At 50.1% G+C, this 27,323-nt stretch overlaps 2 protein-coding genes and 1 non-coding gene across 3 annotated transcripts; 1 reads left to right on the forward strand and 2 right to left on the reverse strand.

The window, feature by feature from the left end:
- The first annotated feature begins 117 nt into the window (after nucleotides 1-117).
- On the forward strand, nucleotides 118-8,084 carry MRPS12 (mitochondrial ribosomal protein S12). Its single transcript, XM_038767044.1, has 3 exons — nucleotides 118-159; nucleotides 3,572-3,646; nucleotides 7,708-8,084. Exons 2-3 carry the CDS (start codon nucleotides 3,598-3,600, stop codon nucleotides 8,064-8,066), a joined length of 408 nt encoding a protein of 135 aa, XP_038622972.1. The 5' UTR covers nucleotides 118-159; nucleotides 3,572-3,597; the 3' UTR covers nucleotides 8,067-8,084.
- Nucleotides 8,085-8,202: 118 nt separating this feature from the next.
- Nucleotides 8,203-24,345, reverse strand: FBXO27 (F-box protein 27). The gene is made up of 7 exons (XM_038767041.1): nucleotides 24,262-24,345; nucleotides 12,172-12,556; nucleotides 10,066-10,177; nucleotides 9,771-9,866; nucleotides 8,931-9,069; nucleotides 8,634-8,840; nucleotides 8,203-8,295 (listed from the first exon to the last, which is right to left on the reverse strand). The coding sequence occupies exons 2-6, from the start codon at nucleotides 12,494-12,496 to the stop codon at nucleotides 8,682-8,684; spliced, it is 831 nt and encodes a 276-aa protein (XP_038622969.1). The 5' UTR covers nucleotides 12,497-12,556; nucleotides 24,262-24,345; the 3' UTR covers nucleotides 8,203-8,295; nucleotides 8,634-8,681.
- TRNAG-UCC lies at nucleotides 13,192-13,263 on the reverse strand. The gene has a single exon. It is a non-coding gene; the product is annotated as a tRNA-Gly (tRNA).
- Nucleotides 24,346-27,323: the final 2,978 nt, after the last annotated feature.

Below are 27,323 nucleotides of genomic sequence, written 5' to 3' on the forward strand. Positions count from 1 at the left end.
GATGAGCGGCTCTTCAAGCCAATAGGAGGGCGGGATCCGCCCAGAGGCCCCGCCTACTCTCTAGATTGACCGGAGAATCAGCCAATTACCGGGCAGGAGGGCCCGGAAGGGGGGGAATCCTGGGTTCCGGCGGGGCTGCAGTGGCTGCCGTCGAAGAAGGTGAGGGAAAGTTTCATTCATAACGATAATAATGGTGGCGTTTGTTAAACGCTTACTATGTGCATAACGATAATAATGATGGCATTTGTTAAACGCTTACTATGTGCAAAGCACTGTTCTAAGCGCTGGGGGATACAAGGTGATGAGATTGTCCCATGTGGGGCTCACAGTTTTAATCCCCATAATAATGATAATGATAATGGCATTTATTAAGCGCTTACTATGTGCCAAGCACTGTTCTAAGCGCTGGGGAGGTTACAAGGTGATCAGGTTGGCCCACTGGGGGCTCACAGTTTTAATCCCCATAGTAACAATAATAATAATAATGATGGCATTTATTAAGCGCTTACTGCGTGCCAAGCACTGTTCTAAGCGCTGGGGAGGTTACAGGGTGATCAGGTTGGCCCACGGGGGGCTCACAGTTTTAATCCCCACAATAATAATAATAATTATGGCATTTATTAAGCGCTTACTATGTGCCAAGACGGGGGGTTCACAGTTTTAACCCCCGTAATAATAAAAAATGATGGCATTTATTAAGCGCTTACTATGTGCAAAGCACTGTTCTAAGCGCTGGGAAGGTTACGAGGTGATCACGTTGTCCCACGGGGGGCTCACAGTTTTAATCCCCATAATAATAATAATAATGGCATTTATTAAGCGCTTACTATGTGCCAAGCACTGTTCTTGGTTGTATGGTTGTATAAATATGGTTGTACATATTTATTACATGGTTGTACATATTTATTACATGGTTGTACATATTTATTACTCTATTTATTTATTTATTTTACGTGTACATTTCTATCCTATTTATTTTATTTTGTTGGTATGTTTGGTTCTGTTCTCTGTCTCCCCTTTTACACTGGGAGCCCACTGTTGGGTAGGGACTGTCTCTATGTGTTGCCAATTTGTACTTCCCAAGCGCTTAGTACAGTGCTCTGCACATAGTAAGCGCTCAATAAATACGATTGATTGATTGATTGATTGATTCTAAGCGCTGGGGAGGTTACAAGGTGATCAGGTTGTCCCACGGGGGGCTCACAGTTTTAATCCTCATAATAATAATAATGGCATTTATTAAGCACTTACTATGCGGAAAGCACTGTTCTGAGCACTAGGGAGGTTACAAGGTGATCAGGTTGTCCCACGGGGGGCCTCACAGTTTTAATCCCCATAATAATAATAATAATGGCATTTATTAAGCGCTTACTATGTGCCAGGCACTGTTCTAAGCGTTGGGGAGGTTACAAGGTGATCAGGTTGCCCCACGGGGGGCTCACAGCTTTAATCCCCATCTCACAGATGAGGGAATTGAGGCACAGAGAAGTTAAGTGAAGAAGAATAAGAAGAAGAAGAAGCAGCATGGCTCAGTGGAAAGAGCCCGGGCTCTGGAGTCAGAGTTCATGGGTTCAAATCCCGGCACTGCCAATTGTCAGCTGTGTGACTTTGGGCAAGTCACTTCACTTCTCTGGGCCTCAGTTCCCTCATCTGTAAAATGGGGATTAAGACTGTGAGCCCCCCGTGGGACAACCTGATCACCTCGTAAACTCCCCAGTGCTTAGAACAGTGCTTTGCACATAGTAAGCGCTTAATAAATGCCATTATTATTATTATTATTATTATTAAGTGGCTTGCCCAAAGTCACACAGCTGACAATGGGTGGAGCGGAATTCGAACCCATGACCTCCGACTCCCAAGCCCGGGCTCTTTCCACTGAGCCATGCTGCTTTTCTATTCAGTCCTATTTATTGAGCGCTTACTGAGTGCAGAGCACTGGACTAAGCGCTTGGCAAGGCCAGTACAGCACTAAAGACAGACAATCCCTGCTCACACCGGGTTTACAGTCTGGGGGCAGGTGGGGGACCGACACCAAAACAAGGAAACAGGGGTTCAGTCATTCAGTCGTATTTATTGAGCGCTTACTGTGTGCAGAGCACTGGACTAAGCGCTTGGCAAGTCCAGTACAGCACTAGAGACAGACAATCCCTGCCCACACCGGGTTTACAGTCTACAGGGTGGGAGACTGACACCAAAACAAGGAAACAGGGATTCATTCATTCAGTCGTATTTACTGAGCGCTTACTATGTGCAGAACACTGTACTAAGCGCTTGGAAGGTCCAATTCGGCAACAGTCTCCAAGCACCATCAGGCTCCTACTTTGTGAGGCTTGCTGTGGGACTCTGTATCTACTCCAGCGCTTAGTAATAATAATAATAATCATGTTGGTATTTGGTGGTTTTTTTATGGCATTTATTAAGCGCTTACTATGTGCACAGCACTGTTCTAAGCGCCGGGGAGGTTACAAGGTGATCAGGTTGTCCCACGGTGGGGGGGCTCACAGTCTTCATCCCCATTTTACAGATGAGGGAACTGAGGCAAAGAGAAGTGAAGTGACTTGCCCAAAGTCACCCAGCTGACAATTGGCGGAGCTGGGATTTGAACCCATGACTTCTGTCTCCAAAGCCCGGGCTCTTTCCTACGGAGCCACGCTGCTTCTCAAGCGCTTACTGTGCCAAGCGCTGTTCTAAGCGCTGCAACATTCATTCATTCATTCATTCAATCGTATTTATTGAGCGCTTCCTGTGTGCAGAGCGCAGCGTGGCTCAGTGGGAAGAGCCCGGGCTTTGGAGTCTGAGGTCATGGGTTCGAATCCCATCTCCGCCAATTGTCAGCTGGGTGACTGGGCAAGCCAATTCACTTCTCTGGGCCTCGGTGACTTCATCTGTAGAATGGGGATGAAGACTGTGAGCCCCCCGTGGGACAACCTGATCACCTTGTAACCTCCCTAGCGCTTAGAACAGTGCTTTGCACATAGTAGGCGCTTAATAAATGCCATCATTATTATTATTAGAACATGCTTTGCACATAGTAAGCACTTAATAAATGCCATTATTATTATCATTATTCTCTGGGCCTAAATGCCATTATTATTATTATTATTATTATTATTCTCCGGGCCTCAGTTCCGTCATCTGTAAAATGGGGATCGAGGCCGTGAGCCCCTCGTGGAACAGGGACAGCGTCCAACCCGATGTGCTTGTATCCACCCCATCGCTTAGTACAGTGCACATTCTAGACCGTGAGCCCACCGTTGGGTCGGGACCGTCTCTCTATGTTGCCAACTTGGACTTCCCAAGCGCTTAGTCCAGTGCTCTGCACCCACTAAGTGCTCAATAAATACGATCGAACGAAATAGTAAGCGCTTAACAAATAGCACGATTGTTAGTTATTATTATCTCCTTCCCCAGAGATCTCTGTAGAGGAAGGACCCCTCTCCGGGTGGGTCGGAGAGGAGGGATGGAGGGGCTGACTGACCTCCGGAGGGAAAACGGGAAAGGTTGGGAGTCCTTTTTTCCGAGTCATCCCTCCCGACCCGCTGTCTCCTTTCCTTTCCCCGCGCCTTGGCAGGATTGAAGTAACTGGGATTCGCCGAGATGTCCTGGCCGGGCCTGTTCAGAGTGGTGACCACGACCCTAAACTGGGGTAAGTAGAGGGATGCTGGGGGGTAGGGGTGTCGGGGGGCGTGGGCACACAGCGATCCCCCCCTTAATCAATCAATCAATCGTATTTATTGAGCGCTTACTGTGTGCAGAGCACTGGACTAAGCGCTTGGGAAGTCCGAGCACTCAAGGCAGCGCGGATCCCCTGGACGGAAACGGGCCAGACGTCGGAGGGGAAAGCCGGCTAGAGATTTAATCAATCAATCAATCAATCATATTTATTGAGCGCTTACTGTGTGCGGAGCACTGGACTATGCGCTTGGGAAGTCCAAGCACTCAAGGCAGCGTGGATCCCCTGGACTGAAACGGGCCAGACGTCGGAGGGGAAAGCCGGCTAGAGATTTAATCAATCAATCAATCAGTCGTATTTATTGAGCGCTTACTGTGTGCGGAGCACTGGACTAAGCGCTTGGGAAGTCCGAGCGCTCAAGGCAGCGCGGATCCCCTGGACGGAAACGGGCCAGACGTCGGAGGGGAAAGCCGGCTAGAGATTTAATCAATCAATCAATCAGTCGTATTTATTGAGCGCTTACTGTGTGCGGAGCACTGGACTAAGCGCTTGGGAAGTCCGAGCGCTCAAGGCAGCGCGGATCCCCTGGACGGAAACGGGCCAGACGTTGGAGGGGAAAGCCGGCTAGAGATTTAATCAATCAATCAATCAGTCGTATTTATTGAGCGCTTACTGTGTGCGGAGCACTGGACTAAGCGCTTGGGAAGTCCAAGTTGGCAACATCTAGAGCCGGTCCCTACCCAACCAACAGTGGGCTCACAGTCTAAAATTTAATCAACGCGTCCATCATTTCCTAGTATTTATTGCGAGCAGTACAAGCGGAAAACGGTATGTTCGTTCGTTCATTCATTCAGTCGTATTTATTGAGCGCTTACTGTGTGCGGAGCACTGGACTAAGCGCTTGGGAAGTACAAGTTGGCAACGTATAGAGACGGTCCCTACCCAACAGTGGGCTCACAGTCTAAAATTTAATCAACGCGTCCATCATTTCCTAGTATTTATTGCGAGCAGTACAAGTGGAAAATGGTATGTTGGTTCGTTCATTCATTCAGTCGTATTTATTGAGCGCTTACTGTGTGCAGAGCACTGGACTAAGCGCTTGGGAAGTCCAAGGTGGCAACATAGAGAGACGGTCCCTCCCCAACAGTAAGGAGAAATAGCCAGCGCCAAAGTGTCGAGGTGATCTGTCGAGGAGTTCTCTGTCTCCCCCTTCTAGACTGTGAGCCCACTGTTGGGTAGGGACCGTCTCTAGATGTTGCCAATTTGTACTTCCCAAGCGCTTAGTACAGTGCTCTGCACACAGTAAGCGCTCAATAAATACGATTAATTGATTGATTGATCGTAGGGCCCCTTCTAGGCTGTGAGCCCGCTGTTGGGTAGGGACCGTCTCTATACGTTGCCAACTTGGACTTCCTAAGCGCGTAGTCATCATCATCATCATCAATCGTATTTATTGAGCGCTTACTATGTGCAGAGCACTGCATAGTCCAGTGCTCTGCACACAGTAAGCGCTCAATGAATACGAATGAATGAATGAAGAGAAGAAAGATTCATCCCGGGAGACGGGGTGATTCCAGGAGGGTCTTGAAGGAGGGGAGAGCTGTGAACTGGTGACTCTGAGGGCTTTGAAGGTGGGGTGGGGTGGGAGGGGAAGAATTCCAGGTGGGAAGAAGGGCGGGATATTGGGGTTGGAGGTTAGCGAGCGGAGAATGAGGCCGGCCGAGATGGTGAGGGTGGGAGGAGCGGACAGCGAGAACCGGAGCGGAGTAGGAGAAGAGGGTGGATAGGTGTTAGACAAGCAGCATGGCTCGGTGGAAAAGAGCCCGGGCTTTGGAGTCAGAGGTCATGGGTTCAAATCCTGCCTCCGCCAATAGTCAGCTGGGTGACCTTGGGCAAGTCACTTCCCTTCTCTGGGCCTCAGTTGCCTCATCTGGAAAATGGGGATGAAGGCTGTGAGCCCCACGTGGGACAACCTGATCACCTTGTCTCCCCCACAGCGCTTAGAACGGTGCTTTGCACATAGTAAGTGCTTAATAAATGCCATCATCATTATTATTATTATCTGGGCCTCAGTTGCCTCATCTGTAAAATGGTTCTGAAGACTGTGAGCCCCATGTGGGACCACCTGATCACCTTGTAACCTCCCCAGCGCTTAGAACGGTGCTTTGCACATAGTAAGCGCTTAATAAATGCCATCATTAGTATTATTCTCTGGGCCTTAGTTGCCTCATCTGTAAAATGGGGATGAAGACTGTGAGCCCCTCCCCGTGGGACAACCTGATCACCTTGGACCTTCCCCAGCACTTAGAACGGTGCTTTGCGCATAGTAAGTGCTTAACTCTGTGTTGCCGACTTGTACTTCCCAAGCACTTAGTCCAGTGCTCTGCACACAGTAAGCGCTCAATAAATACGATTGGATGAATGAATGGCACGTATTTATTACTCTATTTTACTTGTACATATTTATTCTATTTATTTTATTTTGTTAATATGTTGTCCGTCTCCCCATTCTAGACTGTGAGCCCGCTGTTGGGTAGGGACCGTCTATGTTCCCGACTTGTACTTCCCAAGCGCTTAGTCCAGTGCTCTGCATGCAGTAGGCGCTCAATAAATACGATTAAATGAATGAATGAATTGTACATATTTATTACTCTATTTTACTTGTACATATTTATTCAGTTGATTTTATTTTGTTACTATGTTTTGTTGTCTGTCTCCCCCTTCTAGACTGTGAGCCCGCTGTTGGGTAGGGACCGTCTCTCCATGTTGCCGGCTTGGACTTCCCAAGCGCTTAGTCCGGTGCTCTGCACACAGTAAGCACTCAATAAATTGGTTCATTCATCCAATCATTACAGTGCACTGCACACAGTAAGCGCTCAATAAATACGATTGAATGAATTGAATGAATGAATGAATTGTACGTATTTATTACTCTATTTTACTCGTACGTATTTATTCTATTGATTTTATTTTGTTACTATGTTTTGTTTTGTTGTCTGTCTCCCCCTTCTAGACCGTGAGCCCGCTGTTGGGTAGGGACCGTCTCTCTATGTCGCCAACTTGCACTTCCCAAAGCGCTTAGTCCAGTGCTCTGCACACAGTAAGCGCTCAATAAATATGATTGAATGAATTGAATTGTACGTATTTATTACTCTATTTTACTCATACGTATTTATTCAATTGATTTTATTTTGTTACTGTGTTTTGTTTTGTTGTCCGTCTCCCCCTCCTAGACTGTGAGCCCGCTGTCGGGTAGGGACCGTCTCTCTTTGTCGCCAACTTGCACTTCCCAAGTGCTTAGTCCAGTGCTCTGCACGCAGTAAGCGCTCAATAAACACGATTGAATGAATGAATGCCGTTATTATTATTATTATAGGTGGGAGTACGACTGACTGAATGAATGAATGCCATCATTATTATTACTATTATAGGTGGGAGGGCCGGCGGCCGGGCCTGAAGAGGGACCATCTCTAGCCCCGGGGCCGTAGGGGACCTTTGGTCGGGGGTGGCAGGGGGCAGCCGTAGGAGGCCGACGGAGAGATGGGAGGCCCAAAGAGGCTCCCACAGATAATAATAATAATAATGATGGCATTTAATAAGCGCTTACTATGTGCAAAGCAACGTTCTAAGCGCCGGGGAGTTTACAAGGTGATCAGGTTGTCCCACGGGGGGGTTCACAGTCTTAATCCCCATTTTCCAGATGAGGGAACTGAGGCCCAGAGAAGTGACTTGCCCAAAGTCACCCAGCTGGCAATTGGCGGAGCTGGGATTGGAACCCGTGAACTCCGACTCCAAAGCCCGGGCTCTTTCCAGCAGCGGGAAGACTTCAGGCGGTGGACGACCAAGAGGGAGGTGGGGCTGGGGGGTGCTTTGCGCATAGTAAGCGCTTAGCTGTCTCTCTGTGTTGCCCACTTGTACTTCCCAAGCGCTTAGTCCAGTGCTGTGCACACAGTAAGCGCTCAGTCAATACGATTGATGATGATTGACTGCATCCCGGCCCGCGCCTCACCTCTCCCTTCTCCCTCCCGCTCCAGGGCTGTGGGCCGCCCGCCGGCCCATGGCCACCCTGAACCAGATGCACCGGGCGGGGCGGCCCAAGCGGCCGCCCCCGAAGCTGGGCCCCACGGAGGGCCGCCCGCAGCTCAAGGGCGTCGTGCTGAAGACCATGACCCGCAAGCCCAAGAAGCCCAACTCGGCCAACCGCAAGTGCGCCCGGGTGCGGCTGAGCACGGGCCGGGAGGCCGTCTGCTTCGTCCCCGGCGAGGGCCACCACCTCCAGGAGCACCACGTGGTCCTGCTGCAGGGCGGCCGCACCCAGGACCTGCCCGGCGTCCGCCTCACCGTCGTCCGCGGCAAGCACGACTGCGGCCACGTGCAGAAGAAGAAGGCGTGAGCCGGGGGACGCCGCCCAGCCTGGCGCGGGACCACGGCAGCGACCGTCGCGGTGGTGACGATGATGATGATGATAATTACGGCGTTCGGCAAGCGCTTAGCGTCGGGTTGGGCTCGGCTCCCGTCCCACAGGGGCACGCGCTTCGTTTTCCAGATGTGGCACAGGTGGCAGAGCGTAATTAGAACCCATGACCTTCCGACTCCTAAACCCGTGCTCTGTCCGCTAGGCCCTATAAAAAAAAGCACTGTAGAGGGGACGGGGGGCCTGGCCGCCTCCGCCCCCGGGGTCTTTTAGACTGTGAGCCCGCTGTTGGGTCGGGACCGTCTCTATATGTTGCCAATTTGTACTTCCCAAGCGCTCAGTACAGTGCTCTGCACATAGTAAGCGCTCAATAAATACGATTGACGATGATGGGGCGCCCGGGGGGGGCAGAGGAGCGTGGCGGGAGGGTCCCGGGGCTCCAGGAATTCCACCCCCGGATGGGAAGCGGGGAGGAGGGGACGGCTCCCTTTTCCCCCCGCCCCGTCTACGCACCCCACCCACCCTCGGGCACCCCGTTGACCTCACCCCCTTGGGCCCAGAGGTCGGACCGGTCGGCGCCGCCATCCTGGCGCCTTAGGGGTCCTCACTGGTGGGCGGCCCCACCCGGACCTCCAGGCCGGAGTGGGTAATCCGCGCCCCGTAGTGCCCCTTCCAGAACAGGGTGTCCTTGCCCTGGTGCCGGAACACGACGAAGCGGACGCCGCGGCCGAAGCCCCTGAAGACGTGGGAGACCTGCGGGGCGGGAAGGGGGGGGATCCGGCCGTCAGCGATGGGGTCGGCGCCGCCCCCGGGTGGGCCCGTCTTGGGGGGGGGGGGTCCTACCTGCTGGTAGGTGCCGTCGTTCCACTGGGGGACGGGGTCCGGCCGCACGCTGAACCGGGCCAGCTCCGTCCGCCGGTCGGCCGCCAGCAGCTGCACCGTCAGGGCGTATTCACAGCCACAGTCCTCCCGGGCCCCCCACCTGGGGGTGGGCACGATTGGGGCTCGGCCGGCACCAGCCCCTCGCCCGCCCGCCCCGGGGTGGGGGTCAGAGGTCAGGGGTTTGAATCCCGACTCCGCCACATGTCTGCTGTGTGACCTTGGGCGAGTCACTCAACTTCTCTGAGCCTCAGTTCCCTCATCTGTCAAATGGGGATGAAGACTGTGAGCCCCGCGTGGGACAACCTGATCACCTTGTATCCCCCCCAGCGCTTAGAACAGTGCTCTGCACATCGTAAGTGCTTAACAAATGCCATTATTATTATTATCTGAACGCCCAGGATTCCCAGCTGCACCGTCAGGGCGTATTCACAGCCACAGTCCTCCCGGGCCCCCAACCTGGGGGTAGGCACGATTGGGGCTCGGCCAGCACCAGCCCCTCGCCCGCCCGCCCCAGGGTGGGAGTCAGAGGTCATGGGTTCGAATCCCAACTCCGCCACATGTCTGCTGTGTGACCTTGGGCAAGTCACTTCACTTCTCTTGAGCCTCAGTTCCCTCATCTGTCAAATGGGGATGAAGACCGTGAGCTCCACGTGGGACAACCTGATCACCTTGTATCCCCCCCAGCGCTTAGAACAGTGCTCTGCACATCGTAAGTGCTTAACAAATGCCATTATTATTATTATCTGAGCTTCCAGGATTCCCAGGTCCCGGGAGCAGGGAGGCGGGGGAGGGCTCACGAACCAATCGGAGACGTGGATTTCGGCGCGGGGGTCATCCAGCAGCTCCGCCCACAGCCCCTCCCGGAGCAGGTCCACCATCTGCTGCTTCTGACACCAGCTGTTGGGGGGAAGGCACCTCATTCATTCCATCCTATTGAGCGCTGACCACGTGCAGAGCACGTGTCTGGGCTATAGCGACATCCCTGCCCACGACGAGCTCCCGGTCGAGGGCAGGGAGCCCTAAATTCGGGCCCCGGCCCCCCCACCCCTGAATCAGTGGTGGGGAAGGGGCTCGGGGGTGGGAGCGAGGCGCTAACCTGAAGGAGGACACGAAGCAGGTCTGGGCGTCGGCCCCCTCCACTGGTTTCCGATTCTTCTCCACCGTCCATCCGTTGCCGCCGTGCATCACCTCCCAGCCCCGAAGTCCCTCTGCGGGGCAGACCCGGGCCTCACCGCTCCCGCCGACCTCGGTCCGGGGTCCGGTTCCCACCCGGAGACCACCCCCGAGTCATCCCCGGGCTGCCCCCATCTCCCCAATCCTCGGCCCTCCGTCCTGGGCGGCCCCCGCCTATTTTTTTTCCCAAGGATATTAAGTGCTTACTGTTGGCCAGGGCACTGTACTAACCCCTGGGGTGGAGAACAGTGCTTGGCACATAGATACCATCGTCATTATTATTATATAATTATGTAATTACATTATGGACTGTGAGCCCGCTGTTGGGTAGGGACCGTCTCTCTATGTTGCCAACTTGTACTTCCCAAGAGCTTAGTCCAGTGCTCTGCACACAGTAAGCGCTCAATAAATACGATTGGTTGATATATGTTTGTACATATTTATTACTCTATTTATTTTACTTGTACATATCTATTCATTTTATTTTGTTAGTATGTTTGGTTTTGTTCTCTGTCTCCCCCTCCTAGACTGTGAGCCCGCTGCTGGGTAGGGACCGTCTCTATATGTTGCCAACTTGGACTTCCCAAGCGCTTAGTCCAGTGCTCTGCACACAGTAAGCGCTCAATAAATACGATTGATTGATATATGTTTGTACATATTTATTACTCTATTTTACTTGTCCCTATCTATTCTATTCATTTTATTTTGTTAGTATGTTTGGTTTTGTTCTGTCTCCCCCTTTGAGACTGTGAGCCCACTGCTGGGTAGGGACCGGTCTATATGTTGCCAATTTGTACTTCCCAAGCGCTTAGTACAGTGCTCTGCACACAGTAAGCGCTCAATAAATACGATTGATGATGATGGTTGGACACGATCCATGTCCAACCGGATTAGGTCTGTGTCCAACGGGGGCTCACACTCTTAATCCCCAGTTTCCCAATGAGGGAACCGAGGCCTAGAGAAATGAGGCGACTCGCCCGAGAACGATTGATTGATTGAATTATTGAATGAATGAATGAATGAAGGCTTACTGTGTGCCAGGCGCTGTACTAAATGCTGGGGTAGATACAAACTAAGCTGGTTGGCGGGGCCTCACGCTCTTAATCCCCAGTTTCCCGATGAGGGAACCGAGGCCTAGAGAAATGAGGCGACTCGCCCGACTGCGACTGAAGTGCTTACGGTGTGCCAGGCACTGTACTAAGCGCGAGGGTAGATAGAGACTAATCCGGTTGGCGGGGGCTCCCACCCTTAATCCCCAGTTTCCCGATGAGGGAACCGAGGCCTAGAGAAATGAGGCGACTCGCCCGACTGCAACTGAATGAATGAATGAAGTGCTTACTGTGTGCCAGGCACTGCACTAAGCGCTGGGGTAGATGCAAACTAATCCGGTTGGACATGATCCGTGTCCAATGGGGGCTCACGCTCTTAATCCCCAGTTTCCCGATGAGGGAACCGAGGCCTGCAGAAATGAGGTGACTCGCCTGAGAACGATTGAATGAATGAATGAATGAAGGCTTACTGTGTGCCAGGCACTGTACTAAGCGCTGGGGTAGATACAAACTAATCCGGTTGGACACGATCCGTGTCCAGCGGGGGCTCACACTCTTAATCCCCAGTTTCCCAGTGAGGGAACCGAGGCCTGCAGAAATGAGGCGACTCGCCCGAGAACGACTGAATGAATGAATGAAGTTCTTATAGTGTGCCAGGCACTGTACTAAGCGCTAGGATAGATACAAGCTAATCTGGTTGGCGGGGGCTCACGCTCTTAATCCCCAGTTTCCCGATGAGGGAACCGAGGCCTAGAGAAATGAGGCGACTCGCCCGAGAACGACTGAATGAATGAATGAAGGCTTACTGTGTGCCAGGCACTGTACTAAGCGCTGGGGTAGATACAAGCTAATCCGGTTGGCGGGGGCTCACACTCTTAATCCCCAGTTTCCCGACGAGGGAACCGAGGCCTAGAGGCACGAGGCGACTCGCCGTCCGTCCGTCCGTCCGTCCGTCGCCCGCCGCTCCTCGCCCGCCTCACCTGCCCCACAGGGATTTCGGAGCAAGTTGCGGCCGAGGGGTCTCAGGACGCACAGGCGGCTCCAGGGCAGGTGGGCGGGAGCCCAGCCGTGCAGGGCGTCCAGCAGGGCCCGGCCCCGGGCCCCCTCCCGCTCGCAGCGCAGCCGCCACAGGGACGGGCCGTCCACCAACCGGCGCCAGCGGCGGCACACGGGCCGGCAGCGCCGCACCAGGGCCCGGCCGGGCACGAAGCTGAGGACCAGCAGCAGCAGCTCGTCGGGCAGCGGGTTGCGCTCCAGGTCCAAGAGGCAGCTCACGGCCGCCGGCCGCGACTCGGAGCCCCCCATCCTCGCTTCGGCCCCGTCCCCCTCGCCCCCGGTGACGGGGAAGGCCGGACCGCGGCGGATCTGGAAAGCAGAGGACGGTCAGTCAATCAATCAATCAATCAATAATAATATGAAGCAGCATGGCTCTAAAGGAAAGAGCCCGGGCTTTGGGGTCAGAGGTCGTGGGTTCAAATCCCGGCTCCGCCAGTTGTCAGCTGGGTGACTTTGGGCAAGTCGCTTCTCTGGGCCTCAGTGACCTCATCTGGAAAATGGGGATGAAGACTGGGAGCCCCCCCGGGGGACAACCTGGTCACCTTGTAACCTCCCCAGCGCTTAGAACGGTATATATGTATATATGGTTGTACATATTTATTACTCCATTTATTTATTTATTTATTTTACTTGTACATTTCTATCCTGTTTATTTTATTTTGTTGGTATGTTTGGTTCTGTTCTCTGTCTCCCCCTTTTAGACTGTGAGCCCACTGTTGGGTAGGGACTGTCTCTATGTGTTGCCAATTTGTACTTCCCAAGCGCTTAGTACAGTGCTCTGCACATAGTAAGCGCTCAATAAATACAATTGATTGATTGATTGATAGTAAGCGCTTAACGAATGCCATTATTATTATTATTATTATAAGTATTATTATAAGTATTATAAGTATTATTATTTCTATGTGCAAAGCACCGTTCTAAGCGCTGAAAACGAAACCCCTTGCGTTGGCCGGGAATCGAACCCGGGTCAACTGCTTGGAAGGCAGCTATGCTAACCACTATACCACCAACGCTGTTCTCGATCAATCAATCAATCGTATTTATTGAACGCTTACTGTGTGCAGAGCACTGGACTAAGTGCTTGGGAAGTACAAGTTGGCAACATATAGAGACGGTCCCTATCCAACAGCAGGCTCACAGTCTAAAAGGGGGAGACAGAGAACAAAACCAAACATACTAACAAAATAAAATAAATAGAATAGATATGTACAAGGAAAATAAATAGAGTAATAAATACGTACAAACATATATCTATCAATCAATCGTATTTATTGAGCACTTACTGTGTGCAGAGCACTGGACTAAGCGCTTGGGAAGTACAAGTTGGCAACATATAGAGACGGTCCCTACCCAACAGCGGGCTCACAGTCTAAAAGGGGGAGACACAGAACAAAACCAAACATACTGAGAAAATAAAATGAATAGGTATGTACAAGTAAAATAGAGTAATAAATATGTACAAACATATATCAATCAATCAATCATATTTATTGAGTGCTTACTGCGTGCAGAGCACTGGACTAAGCTCTTGGGAAGTACAAATTGGCAACATATAGAGACGGTCCCTACCCAACAGCGGGCTCACAGTCTAAAAGGGGGAGACAGAGAACAAAACCAAACATACTAACAAAATAAAATAAATAGAATAGATATGTACAAGTAAAATAGAGTAATAAATATGTACAAACATATATCAATCAATTGTATTTATTGAGCACTTACTGTGTGCAGAGTACATCTTACCTCCTTCCCTTCCCCACAGCACCTGTATATATGTATATATATTTTTGTACATATTTATTACTCTATTTATTTTACTTATACATATCTATTCTATTCATTTTATTTTGTTAGTATGTTTGGTTTTGTTCTCTGTCTCCCCCTTCTAGACTGTGAGCCCGCTGTTGGGTGGGGACCGTCTCTCTATGTTGCCAACTTGGACTTCCCAAGAGCTTAGTCCAGTGCTGAGCACACAGTAAGCGCTCAATACATACGACTGATGATGATGATGCAGAGCACTGGACTAAGCGCTTGGGAAGTCCAAGTTGGCAACATCTAGAGACGGTCCCTACCCAACAGCGGGCTATACAGGTGCTGTGCTGTGCAGTCCGAGGGAGGGACGCTCCTTCCCGCCCCCGCCTCGTGAGGTGAGGTCACCCGGTGGGCCTGCCCTACCAGCTGGACGCCCCGGGGCGCCTAGGGTTGCTGCTGTCATCGTTGGGGTTACATCAGCCAACCGGGCACCCCAGGAAACCGGGTGAGCCATCGGGGTGAGGCGGAGGTCAAGGGCGACGGGACGCGAGTGCGGCCCAGCCACCGCCATTCCCCCTCTCCAGGGCACCGACGCTTACTATATGCCAGGCACGGTGCTAAGCGCTCGGGTGGATCATCATCAATCGTATTTATTGAGCGCTTACTGTGTGCAGAGCACTGGACTAAGCGCTTGGGAAGTCCAAGTTGGCAACATAGAGAGACGGTCCCTACGGGTGGATCATCATCATCATCAATCGTATTTATTGAGCGCTGACTGTGTGCAGAGCACTGGACTAAGCGCTTGGGAAGTCCAAGTTGGCAACATAGAGAGACGGTCCCTACGGGTGGATCATCATCATCATCATCAATCGTATTTATTGAGCGCTTACTGTGTGCAGAGCACTGGACTAAGCGCTTGGGAAGTCCAAGTTGGCAACATATAGAGACGGTCCCTACGGGTGGATCATCATCATCATCATCAATCGTATTTATTGAGCGCTGACTGTGTGCAGAGCACTGGACTAAGCGCTTGGGAAGTCCAAGTTGGCAACATATGGAGACGGTCCCTACCCAACAGTGGGCTCACAGTCTAAGAGGGGGAGACAGAGAGTGTCCCCACGGGTGGATGCGAGCGAATCAGGGTGGACACAGTCCCTGTCCCCCTGTCACGGTCTCAATCAATCAATCAATCAATCAATCGTATTTATTGAGCGCTTACTGTGTGCAGAGCACTGGACTAAGCGCTTGGGAAGTACAAGTTGGCAACATGGTCTCCATCCCGCTCCATCGCCATTTTCTAGACTGTGAGCCCACTGTTGGGTAGGGACCGTCTCTATGTGTTGCCAACTCGGACTTCCCAAGCGCTTAGTCCAGTGCTCTGCACACAGTAAGCGCTCAGTAAATACGACTGAATGAATGAATGAATGAAATCCCCATTGTACAGATAATAATAATAGTAATGGCATTTGTTAAGCGCTTACTATGTGCAAAGCACTGTTCTAAGCGCCGGCGGGGATACAAGGTGATCAGGTTGTCCCGCGTGGGTAGAGAAGCAGCGTGGCTCAGTGGAAAAGAGCCTGGGCTTGGAGTCAGAGGTCACAGGTTCAAATCCCAGCTCTACCAATTGTCAGCTGGGTGGTAATAATAATAATAATAATAATAATGGCATTTATTAAGCGCTTACTATGTGCAAAGCACTGTTCTAGCACCGTGGAGGTTACAAGGTGATCAGGTTGTCCCGCGTGGGGCTCACAATCATCTCCATTTTACAGATGAGGGAACTGGGGCTCCGAGAAGTTAAGTGACTTGCCCAAAGTCACACAGCTGACAATTTGCAGAGCTGGGATTTGAACCCATGACCTCTGACTCCAAAGCCCAGGCTCTTTTCCTGGGTGACTTTGGGCAAGTCACTAAACTTCTCTGTACTATGTGCCAAGCACTAAGCACTGGGGTACACCCAAGGTGATCAGGTTGCCCCACGTGGGGCTCCCAGCCGTCATCCCCATTTTCCAGATGAAATAACTGAGGGCCAGAGAAGTAAAGCGACTTGCCCAAAGTCACACAGCCGATAAGCGGCAGAGCCGGGATTAGAGCCCAGTGGTAAACTCCCCGCTACTGGTCATCCCCTCTTCCCCCCTCCATCCCTCCGGCCTTACCTCCTTCCCTTCCCCACATCATCTGTATATATATATATATATATATGTGTGTGTGTTTGTACAGATTTATTACTCTATTCATTTATTTATTTTACTTGTACATATCTATTCTATTTATTTCATTTTGTTAATATGTTTGGTTTTGTTCTCTGTCTCCCCCTTCTAGACCGTGAGCCCGCCGTTGGGTAGCGACCGTCTCTATAGGTGGCCAACTTGGACTTCCCAAGCGCTTAGTCCAGCGCTCTGCACACAGTAAGCGCTCAATAAATACGATTGATTGATCCCTGTAAGGCAGTGTGGCCTGGCGGAAAGAGCCCGGGCTTGGGACTCAGTTTCCTCCTCCGTTAAAGGGAGATGCAATATCTGTTCTCCCGCCTACTCAAACGACGAGCCTCACGTAGGACAGGAATGCCACCCGACCCGCTTGACTTGTATCTGCCCCAGTGCTTAGTACAGTGCTTGGCCCATAGTAGACGCTTAGCAAATACCACAGTCATTACCGATCAATCACCTGAGTGCTCAGAGCACTGTACTAAATGCTTGGGAGTGTCCACCAGCATTGCAACAGTCTTCCCGCCCAACGTGAGGGCATCTGAAATTAGGGAATGATGAATCGTGACGAACCTCTGGTTTATTTAATCGGCCGATCGATGGTGTTTAATTGAGCACTTTCTGTAATAGGAGCTTGGGAGAACGCGCTAAGAGTCGGCCCACACCAAACCCTGCCCACCGGGAGAAGCAGCGGGGCCAAGCGGATAGATCCCGGCCTTGGGAGTCAAAAGGTCACAGGTTCTAGTCCCAGCTCCGCCGCGTGTCTGCTGAGTGACCTTGGGCAAGTCACTTCGCTTCTCGGTGCCTCAGTTCCCTCATCTGTAAAATGGGGATGAAGACTGGGAGCCCCACGTGGGACAATCTGATCACCTTGAATCTACCCCGGTGCTTAGAACAGTGCTTTGCACATAGTAAGCGCTTAACAAATACCATTATTATTATTATTATTAATCCCCATTTTCCCGATGAGGGAACTGAGGCCCTGAGAAGTGACCTGCCATGGTCACACAACAAGTAGACTAGTAAGCCTAGGAAGCAATAATAATAAATATCATGTACAATATATATAAAATGTAACTTCCCCAGTGTTTAGAACAGTGCTTTGCACATAGAAAGCACTAAACAAATACCATTATTATTGTTATTATTATTATTAATTCCCAATGAGGGAACTGAAGCCCAGAGAAGTGACTTGCCATGGTCACACAAGTAGACTAGTAAGCCTAGTAAGCAATAATAATAATAATATGCACAATATATATATATCTATATATATATAGTAACTTCCCCAGCGCTTAGAACAGTGCTTTGCACATAGTAAGCGCTTAACAAATACCATTATTATTATTATTATCATTAATCCCCATTTTCCCGATGAGGGAACTGAGGCCCAGAGAAGTGACTTGCCATGGTCACACAAGTACACTAGTAAGCCTAGTAAGCAATAATAATATTATGTATAATATATACATATAGTAACTTCCCCAGCGCTTAGAACAGTGCTTTGCACATAGTAAGCGCTTAACAAATGCCATTATTATTATTATTATTAATCCCCATTTTCCCGATGAGGGAACTGAGGCCCAGAGAAGTGACTTGCCATGGTCACACAAGTAGACTAGTAAGCCTAGTAAGCAATAATAATAATATTATGTACAATATATATATAGTAACTTCCCCAGTGCTTAGAACAGTGCTTTGCACATAGTAAGCGCTTAATAAATACCATTATTATTATTATTATTAATCCCCATTTTTCCGATGAGGGAACTGAGGCCCTGAGAAGTGACTTGCCAAGGTCACACAAGTAGACTAGTAAGCCTAGTAAGCAATAATAATTATTATGTACAATATATATATTCCCCAGTGCTTAGAACAGTGCTTTGCACATAGTAAGCGCTTAACAAATACCGTTATTATTATTATTATTATTATTGTTATTATTAATCCCCATTTTCCCGATGAGGGAACTGAGGCCCAGAGAAGTGCCTTGCCAGGTCACACAAGTAGACTAGTAAGCCTAGTAAGCAATAATAATAATTATTATGTACTATATATATATATATATATATGATGTAACTTCCCCAGTGTTTAGAACAGCACTTTGCACATAGAAAGCACTTAACAAATACCATTATTATTATTATTAATCCCCATTATCCCGATGAGGGAACTGAGGCCCAGGGAAGTGACTTGCCATGGTCACACAACAAGTAGACTAGTAAGCCCAGTAAGCAATAATAATTATTATTATGTACTATATATATAATAATGTAACTTCCCCAGTGCTTAAAACAGTGCTTTGCACATAGTAAGTGCTTAACAAATACCATTATTATTATTATTATTAATCCCCATTTTCCCGATGAGGGAACTGAGGCCCAGAGAAGTGACTTGCCAGGTCACACAAGTAGACTAGTAAGCCTAGTAAGCAGTAGTAATAATTATTATGTACTATATATATAATAATGTAACTTCCCCAGCGCTTAAAACAGTGCTTTGCACATAGTAAGTGCTTAACAAATACCATTATTATTATTATTAATCCCCATTTTCCCGATGAGGGAACTGAGGCCCAGAGAAGTGACTTGCCATGGTCACACAAGTACACTAGTAAGCCTAGGAAGCAATAATAATTATTATGTACTATATATATATATATATGAAATGTAACTTCCCCAGTGTTTAGAACAGTGCTTTGCACATAGAAAGCACTTAACACATACCATTATTATTATTATTATTAATCCCCATTTTCCCGATGAGGGAACTGAGGCCCAGAGAAGTGACTTGCCATGGTCACACAACAAGTAGACTAGTAAGCCTAGTAAGCAATCATAATAATTATTATGTACAATATATACAATAATGTAACTTCCCCAGCGCTTAGAACAGTGCTTTGCACATAGTAAGCGCTTAACAAATACCATTATTATTATTATTATTAATTCCCAATGAGGGAACTGAAGCCCAGAGAAGCGACTTGCCATGGTCACCCAACAAGTAGACCAGTAAGCCCACGGCGAATCGTTCCTGTTTCATGTGTGGGATGAATCGTCCTTCCCAAGCGCTTAGTCCAGTGCTCTGCACACAGTAAGCGCTCAATAAATCCGCGTGAAGGACTGAATCAGCCCCCACTGGAGGATTTTGGGAGGGGTGAGATGGGCCTGAACCTGTTTTTTTGGAAAAAGGCCCCGGGAAGAGGAGGCAGGCGAGGCCGGGGCCGGACGGGGGAGAGGCCGGAGGCTGGGAGGTTGGGGGGCTGCCTCTTTAGTACGCTGTTTCTCAGAGCCCGGAGGGGGTCAGGGGGTGATGTTTTCATTCATTCATTCAATCAATCGTATTTATTGAGCGCTTACTGTGTGCAGAGCACTGGACTAAGCACTTGGGAAGTCCAAGTTGGCAACATATAGAGGCTGTGAGCCCGCTGTTGGGTAGGGACTGTCTCTATCTGGTGCCGATCTGTACTTCCCAAGCGCTCAGTCCAGGGAATAAAATTCAGTCGTATTTATTGAGCACCTACTGTGTGCAGAGCACTGGACTAAGCGCTTGGGAAGTCCAAGTTGGCAATATATAGAGGCTGTGAGCCCGCTGTTGGGTAGGGACTGTCTCTATCTGATGCCGATCTGTACTTCCCAAGCGCTCAGTCCAGTGAATAAAATTCAGTCGTATTTACTGAGCACTTACTGTGTGCGGAGCAGTGGACTAATAATAATAATGAGGGCATTTATTAAGCGCTTACTATGTGCCAAGCACTGTTCTAAGCACCGGGGAGGTTACAAGGTGATCGGGTGGTCCCACGGGGGGCTCACGGTCTTCATCCCCATTTGAGAGATGAGGTCACTGAGGCCCAGGGAAGTCAGGTGACTTGCCCAAAGTCACCCAGCTGACAAGTGGCGGAGCCGGGATTTGAACCCCTGACCTCAGACTCCAAAGCCCGGGCTCTTTCCATTGAGCCACGCTGGAGAATAATTATAATAATAACGATGGCATTTATTAAGCGCTTACTATGTGCCCAGCACCCGTTCCAAGTGCCGGAGAGGTTACAAGGCGATCGGGTGGGCCCACGGGGGGGCTCACGGGCTTCATCCCCACTTTATCAATCAATCAATCGTATTTATTGAGCGCTTACTATGTGCAGAGCACTGTACTAAGCGCTCGGGAAGTACAAATTGGCAACTTTATGATAATAATGGCATTTATTAAGCGCTTACTACGTGCCAAGCACCGTTCTAAGCACCAGGGAGGTTACAAGGCGATCGGGTGGTCCCACGGTTTTCATCCCCATTTTCCAGATGAGGTAACCGAGGCCCAGGGAAGTGAAGTGACTCGCCCCAAGTCACCCAGCCGGCAAGTGGCGGAGGCGGGATTTGAACCCCTGACCCCAAAGCCCGGGCTCTTTCCGCTGAGCCGCGCTGATGAAGGGCCTCTTCGGCCCCCTCGGAAGGTTGGCCCATTTTCCCCCCAAATACCCGGAAAGTTTGCGTTCTCACTAAGCGCTTGGGAAATTCATTCATTCAGTCGTATTTATTGAGCGCTTACTATGTGCAGAGCACTGTACTAAGCGCTTGGGAAGTACAAATTGGCAACTTTATGATAATAATGGCATTTATTAAGCGCTTACTACGTGCCAAGCACCGTTCTAAGCACCGGGGAGGTTACAAGGCGATCGGGTGGTCCCACGGTTTTCATCCCCATTTTCCAGATGAGGTAACCGAGGCCCAGGGAAGTGAAGTGACTCGCCCCAAGCCACCCAGCCGGCAAGTGGCGGAGGCGGGATTTGAACCCCTGACCCCGGACCCCAAAGCCCGGGCTCTTTCCGCTGAGCCGCGCTGATGAAGGGCCTCTTCGGCCCCCTCGGAAGGTTGGCCCATTTTCCCCCCAAATACCCGGAAAGTTTGCGTCCTCACTAAGCGCTTGGGAAATTCATTCATTCAGTCGTATTTATTGAGCGCTTACTATGTGCAGGGCACTGTACTAAGCGCTTGGGAAGTCCAAGTTGGCAACATCTAGAGACGGTCCCTACCCAACAGCGGGCTTACAGTCTAGAAGACTTTCTGGAAGACTTGAAGTTTAGTGAGCACTTATTGTGCGCAGAGCACTAGACAAAGCACTTGGGAGACAACAACAGAGTTGGTAAGCACAACCCCCGCCCACAGTACAATAAGCAGAGAAGCAGCGGAAAGAGCACAGGCTTTGGAGTCAGAGGTCATGGGTTCTAATCCCGCCTCCGCCACTTGTCAGCTGGGCGACTTTGGGCAAGCCGCTTCACTTCTCTGGGCCTCAGTTCCCTCATCTGGAAAATTCACTCATTCATTCCTTCATTCAATCGTATTTATTCATCATCATCATCAATCGTATTTATTGAGCGCTTACTGTGTGCAGAGCACTGGACTAAGCGCTTGGGAAGTACAAACTGGCAACATATAGAGACAGTCCCTACCCAACAGCGGGCTCACAGTCTAAAAGGGGGAGCAGAGAACAAAACAAAACATTAAAAAAAAAACCAGAATAGTAAATATGTACAAATAAAATAAAAAGTAATAAATCCGTACAAACATATAGACATATATACAGGTGCTGTGGGGAGGGGAAGGAGGTAAGGTGGGGGGGATGAGGAGGGGGAGAGGAAGGAGGGGGCTCAGTGTGGGAAGGCCTCCTGGAGGAGGTGAGCTCTCAGTAGGGAAAATGGGGATGAAGGGAAAATGGGGATGAGGACTGGGGGCCCCACGTGGGGCAACCTGATTACCTTGTATAATAGTAATAATAATGATGGCATTTGTTAAGCGCTTACTATGCGCAAAGCACTGTTCTAAGCGCTGGGGGAGATCCAAGGTGATCAGGTTGTCCCACGTGGGGCTCACAGGCTTCATCCCCATTTGACAGATGAGGGAACTGAGGCCCAGAGAAGCGAAGTGACTTGCCCCAAGTCACCCAGCTGACAAGTGGCGAAGCCGGGATTAGAACCCACGACCTCCGACTCCCAAGCCCGGGCTCTTTCCGCTGAGCCACGCTACCCCAGCGCTTAGAAGAGTGTGAGCCCGTTGTCGGGTAGGGATTGCCCCTACGTATGGCCGAATTGTACTTCCCAAGTGAAGCAGTGCGCCTTTAGTGGAAAGAGCCCGGGCTTGGGAGTCAGAGGTCGTGGGTTCTAATCCTGGCCCTGCCACTTGTCAGCTGTGTGACCTTGGGTAAGTCCCTTAATTTCTCTGAGCCTCAGTTCCCTCATCTGTCAAATGGGGATGAAGACTGGGAGCCCCCCGTGGGACAACCTGATCACCTTGTACCCCCCCCCCCGGTGCTTAGAACAGTGCTTGGCACATAGTAAGCGCTTAATAAATACTACTACTACTACTACTAATGGCATTTATTAAGCGCTTACTATGTGCAAAGCACATAGGGGAGGTTACAGGGTGATCAGGTTGTCCCACCGGGGGTTCACAGTCTTCATCCCCATTTGACAGATGAGGTCACTGAGGCCCAGAGAAGTGAAGTGACTTGCCCAAAGTCACCCAGCTGACAGTTGGCAGGGCCGGGATTTGAACCCATGACCTCTGACTCCAAAGCCCGGAATCTTTTCCACTGAGCCACGCTGCTTCTCTGATTACCCTGTACCGTCCCCCCACCCAGCGCTTAAAACAGTGCTTGGCACATAGTAAGCGCTTAACGAATACCAACATTATTATTATTATTATTATTGTTAGTCCAGTGCTCTGCACACAGGAAGCGCTCAGTCAATTTATCCTATTTATTTTATTTTGTGAATATGTTTTGTTTTGTTGTCTGTCTCCCCTTTTTAGACTGTGAGCCCACTGTTGGGTAGGGACCGTCTCTCTATGTTGCCAACTTGGACTTCCCAAGCGCTTGGTACAGTGCTCTGCACACAGTAACTGCTCAATAAATACGATTGAATGAATTCAATCGTCTTTATTGTATTTGTACATATTTACTATTCTATTTATTTTGTTAATATATTTTGTTTTGTTGTCTGTCTCCCCCTTCTAGACTGTGAGCCCGCTGTTGGGTAGGGACCGGCTCTAGATTTGCCAACTTGGACTTCCCAAGCGCTTAGTCCGGTGCTCTGCACACAGTAACTGCTCAATAAATACGATTGAATGAATTCAATCGTCTTAATTGTATTTGTACATATTTACTATTCTATTTATTTTGTTAATATATTTTGTTTTGTTGTCTGTCTCCCCCTTCTAGACTGTGAGCCCGCTGTTGGGTAGGGACCGGCTCTAGATTTGCCAACTTGGACTTCCCAAGCGCTTAGTCCGGTGCTCTGCACACAGTAACTGCTCAATAAATACGATTGAATGAATTCAATCGTCTTAATTGTATTTGTACATATTTACTATTCTATTTATTTTGTTAATATATTTTGTTTTGTTGTCTGTCTCCCCCTTCTAGACTGTGAGCCCGCTGTTGGGTAGGGACCGTCTCTATATGTTGCCAACTTGGACTTCCCAAGCGCTTGGTACAGTGCTCTGCACGCAGTAACTGCTCAATAAATACGATTGAATGAATTCAATCGTCTTAATTGTATTTGTACATATTTACTATTCTATTTATTTTGTTAATATATTTTGTTTTGTTGTCTGTCTCCCCCTTCTAGACTGTGAGCCCGCTGCTGGGTAGGGACCGTCTCTAGATGTTGCCAACTTGGACTTCCCAAGCGCTTAGTCCGGTGCTCTGCACACAGTAAGCGCTCAATAAAGACGATTGAATGAATGAATGAATACGAGTGGATGAATGAATGAATGTTGACCGGGGCGCGGCCTCCGGCCTGCAGGGGGCGCTGTAGGCCCCGCTCCGGAGCGGCCGCTCCCTCCCCCCCCTCCGGACACAGATGCGGCGCGCGGCCTCCGGCCTGCAGGGGGCGCTGTCGGCTCCGCTCCCTCCCCCGGACACAGAAGCGGGGCGCGACCTCCGGCCTGCAGGGGGCGCTGTAGGCCCCACTCCGGAGCGGCCGCTCCCTCCCCCCCCTCCAGACACAGACTCGGGGTGGGGAGGGGGATCCCGAGCCGCTGGGGTCTCTCCCCTCCTCACCTGGTGGCTGGGGGCCGAGCCGTCCTGGGGCCCCAACCGGCCGGACCAGGAAGGTCCGGGGGCGCGGCCCGGCCGTCTGATAAGCCTCAACTCCAGGCCCTACCAGAGTGCGCATGCGCCACCCCAAGCAGGCCACTCCCTTTCGCTCAGGCCCCGCCCCTCTGACGCAGGCCCAATCCCAGGACACGCCCCTTCTCAGGCTCCCGCTCCACCGCAGGCAGGCCACGCCCCTCTGACGCAGGGCCAATCACAGGCCACGTCCCTTTCTCAGGCCACGCCCTTCAGACGCAGGCCCCGCCCACCAGGCTCAGACCCCGCCCCCATACCACAGACTCCGCCCTCTGACACAGGCCACGCCCCTCAGACGCAGACCCCGGCCCTCGCCCACAGGCCCCTCTCTCTGGGCCTCAGTTCCCTCATCTGTAAAATGGGGATGTAGACTGTGAGCCCCCCGTGGGCCAACCTGATCACCTTGGATCCCCCCAACGTTTAGAACAGTGCTCTGCACATAGTAAGCGCTTAACAAATGCCTTATTAAGCGTGGCTCAGTGGAAAGAGCACGGGTTTGGGAGTCAGAGGTCATGGGTTCAAATCCCGGCTCTGCCAACTGTCAGCTGGGTGACTTTGGGCAAGTCACTTCACTTCTCTGGGCCTCAGTTCCCTCATCTGTAGAATGGGGATTAATAATAATAATAATAATAATAATAATGACATTTGTTAAGCGCTTACTATGTGCAGAGCACTGTTCTAAGCGCTGGGGGCGGATACAAGGTGATCAAGTTGTTCCACATGAGGCTCACAGTCTTAATCCCCATTTTACAGATGAGGTAACTGAGGCTCAGAGAAGTTAAGTGACTTGCCCAAGGTCACACAGCAGATAAGACTGTGAGCCCCCCGTGGGACAACCTGATCCCCTTGTAACCTCCCCAGCGCTTAGAACAGTGCTTTGCACATAGTAAGCACTTAATAAATGCTATTATTATTATTATTATTATTATTATTATACCACAGGCCCCTCCCCTAAACCGCAGGCCCCTCCTCCTCAGCCACAGGCCCCGCCCCAAACCACATGCCCCGCCCCTCCGCCGCAGGCCCCGCCCCATTCATTCATTAAATCGTATTTATTTTTATTTTTTTTTTAAAGTTTTTTCGTATTTGTTAAGTGCTTACTATATGCGAAGCACCGTTCCAAGTTCTGGGGGGGATACAAGGCGATCAAGTTGTCCCTCGTGGGGCTCACAGTCTTCATCCCCATTTTACAGATGAGGGAACTGAGGCACCGAGAAGTGAAGTGACTTGCCCAAGGTCACACGGCTGACAACTGGCGGAGTCGGGATTAATAGTAATTATAATAATAATTTTGGTATTTGGTAAGCACTCAGTATGTGCAAAGCACTGTTCTAAGCGCTGGGGGTGATACAAGGCGATCAAGTTGTCCCTCGTGGGGCTCACAGTCTTCATCCCCATTTTACAGATGAGGGAACTGAGGCACCGAGAAGTCAAGTGACTTGCCTAAGGTCACACAGCTGACAACTGGCGGAGTCGGGATTAATAGTAATAATAATAATAATTTTGGTATTTGATAAGCACTCAGTATGTGCAAAGCACTGTTCTAAGCGCTGGGGGGATACAAGGCGATCAAGTTGTCCCTCGTGGGGCTCACAGTCTTCATCCCCATTTTACAGATGAGGGAACTGAGGCACCGAGAAGTGAAGTGACTTACCCAAGGTCACACAGCTGACAACTGGCGGAATCGGGATTAATAGTAATAATAATAATAATTTTGTTATTTGGTAAGCACTAAGTGCAAAGCACTCTTCTAAGCGCCGGGGGGGATACAAGGCGATCAAGTTGTCCCTCGTGGGGCTCACAGTCTTCATCCCCATTTTACAGATGAGGGAACTGAGGCACCGAGAAGTCAAGCGACTTGCCCCAAGTCACACAGCAAAGTGGCGGAGTCAGGATTAATAACAATAACAATTTTGGTATTTGGTAAGCGCTTACTATGTGCAAAGCACTGTTCTAAGCGCTGGGGAGGACACAAGGTGATCAGGTTGTCCCATGTGGGGCTCACACTCTTAATCCCCATTTTATTCATTCATTCATTCAATCAATCGTATTTATTGAGCGCTTACTGTGTGCAGAGCACTGCACTAAGCGCTTTGGCAAGTTGGCAACATATAGAAACAGTCCCTACCCAACAACAGCCTCACAGTCTAGAAGGGGGAGACGGACAACAAAACAAAACATGTAGACAGGTGTCAAAGCCGTCAGAATAAATAGAATTACAGCTATGTGCACATCCTTAACAAAATAAATAGAATAGTAAATATGTACAAGTAAAATAAACAGAGTAATAAATCTGTACAAACATCTATACAGGTGCTGTGGGGAGGGGAAGGAGGTAGGGCAGAGCGGGGGATGGGGAGGAGGAGAGGAAAAAGGGGGAACTGAGGCCAAGGGAAGTGAAGTGACTTGCCCAAAGTCACACCCAGACAAGTGGCGGAGGCGGGATTAGAACCCATGACCTCTGACTCCCAAACCCGGGCTCTTTCCCCTGAGGCAAGCTGCTTCTCGTTACTGAGATGCTTTATTGGGTGTTTACCGTGTGCAGAGCACTGTACTAAGCGCTTGGAAAGTCCAAGTCGGCCACAGAGAGAGACGGTCCCTATCAATCAATCAATCAATCAATCGTATTTATTGAGCGCTTACTATGTGCAGAGCACTGGACTAAGCGCTTGGGAAGTACAAATCGGCAACACATAGAGACAGTCCCTACCCAACAGTGGGCTCACAGTCTAGAAGGGGGGAGACAGACAACAATACAGTGTGGGGAGCAGTGTGGCTCAGTGGAAAGAGCCCGGGCTTTGGAGTCAGAAGTCATGGGTTCAAATCCCCTCTCTGCCACTTGTCAGCTGGGTGACTTCGGACAAATCCCTTTTCTTCTCTGTGCTTCAGTTCCCTCATCTGTAAAATGGGGATGAAGCCTGGGAGCCCCCCGTGGGACAACTTCATTCATTCATTCATTCAATCGTATTTATTGAGCGCTTCCTGTGTGCAGA

The sequence above is a fragment of the Tachyglossus aculeatus genome, chromosome 26, assembly GCF_015852505.1.
Source record: "Tachyglossus aculeatus isolate mTacAcu1 chromosome 26, mTacAcu1.pri, whole genome shotgun sequence".
Taxonomy (NCBI): domain Eukaryota; kingdom Metazoa; phylum Chordata; class Mammalia; order Monotremata; family Tachyglossidae; genus Tachyglossus; species Tachyglossus aculeatus.

What these genes read in the sequence shown, in the direction of transcription:
- MRPS12 (XM_038767044.1), top strand. Translation starts at nt 3,598, where the DNA reads ATGTCCTGGCCGGGCCTGTTCAGAGTGGTGACCACGACCCTAAACTGG. An exon ending in GACCACGACCCTAAACTGGG is followed by an intron (nt 3,647 to 7,707) that starts GTAAGTAGAGGG and finishes CTCCCGCTCCAG; the next exon opens with GGCTGTGGGCCGCCCGCCGG.
- FBXO27 (XM_038767041.1), bottom strand. Translation starts at nt 12,496, where the DNA reads ATGGGGGGCTCCGAGTCGCGGCCGGCGGCCGTGAGCTGCCTCTTGGAC. An exon ending in GAAATCCACGTCTCCGATTG is followed by an intron (nt 9,070 to 9,770) that starts GTTCGTGAGCCC and finishes GCCCACCCCCAG; the next exon opens with GTGGGGGGCCCGGGAGGACT. An exon ending in ACGACGGCACCTACCAGCAG is followed by an intron (nt 8,841 to 8,930) that starts GTAGGACCCCCC and finishes CCCGCCCCGCAG; the next exon opens with GTCTCCCACGTCTTCAGGGG.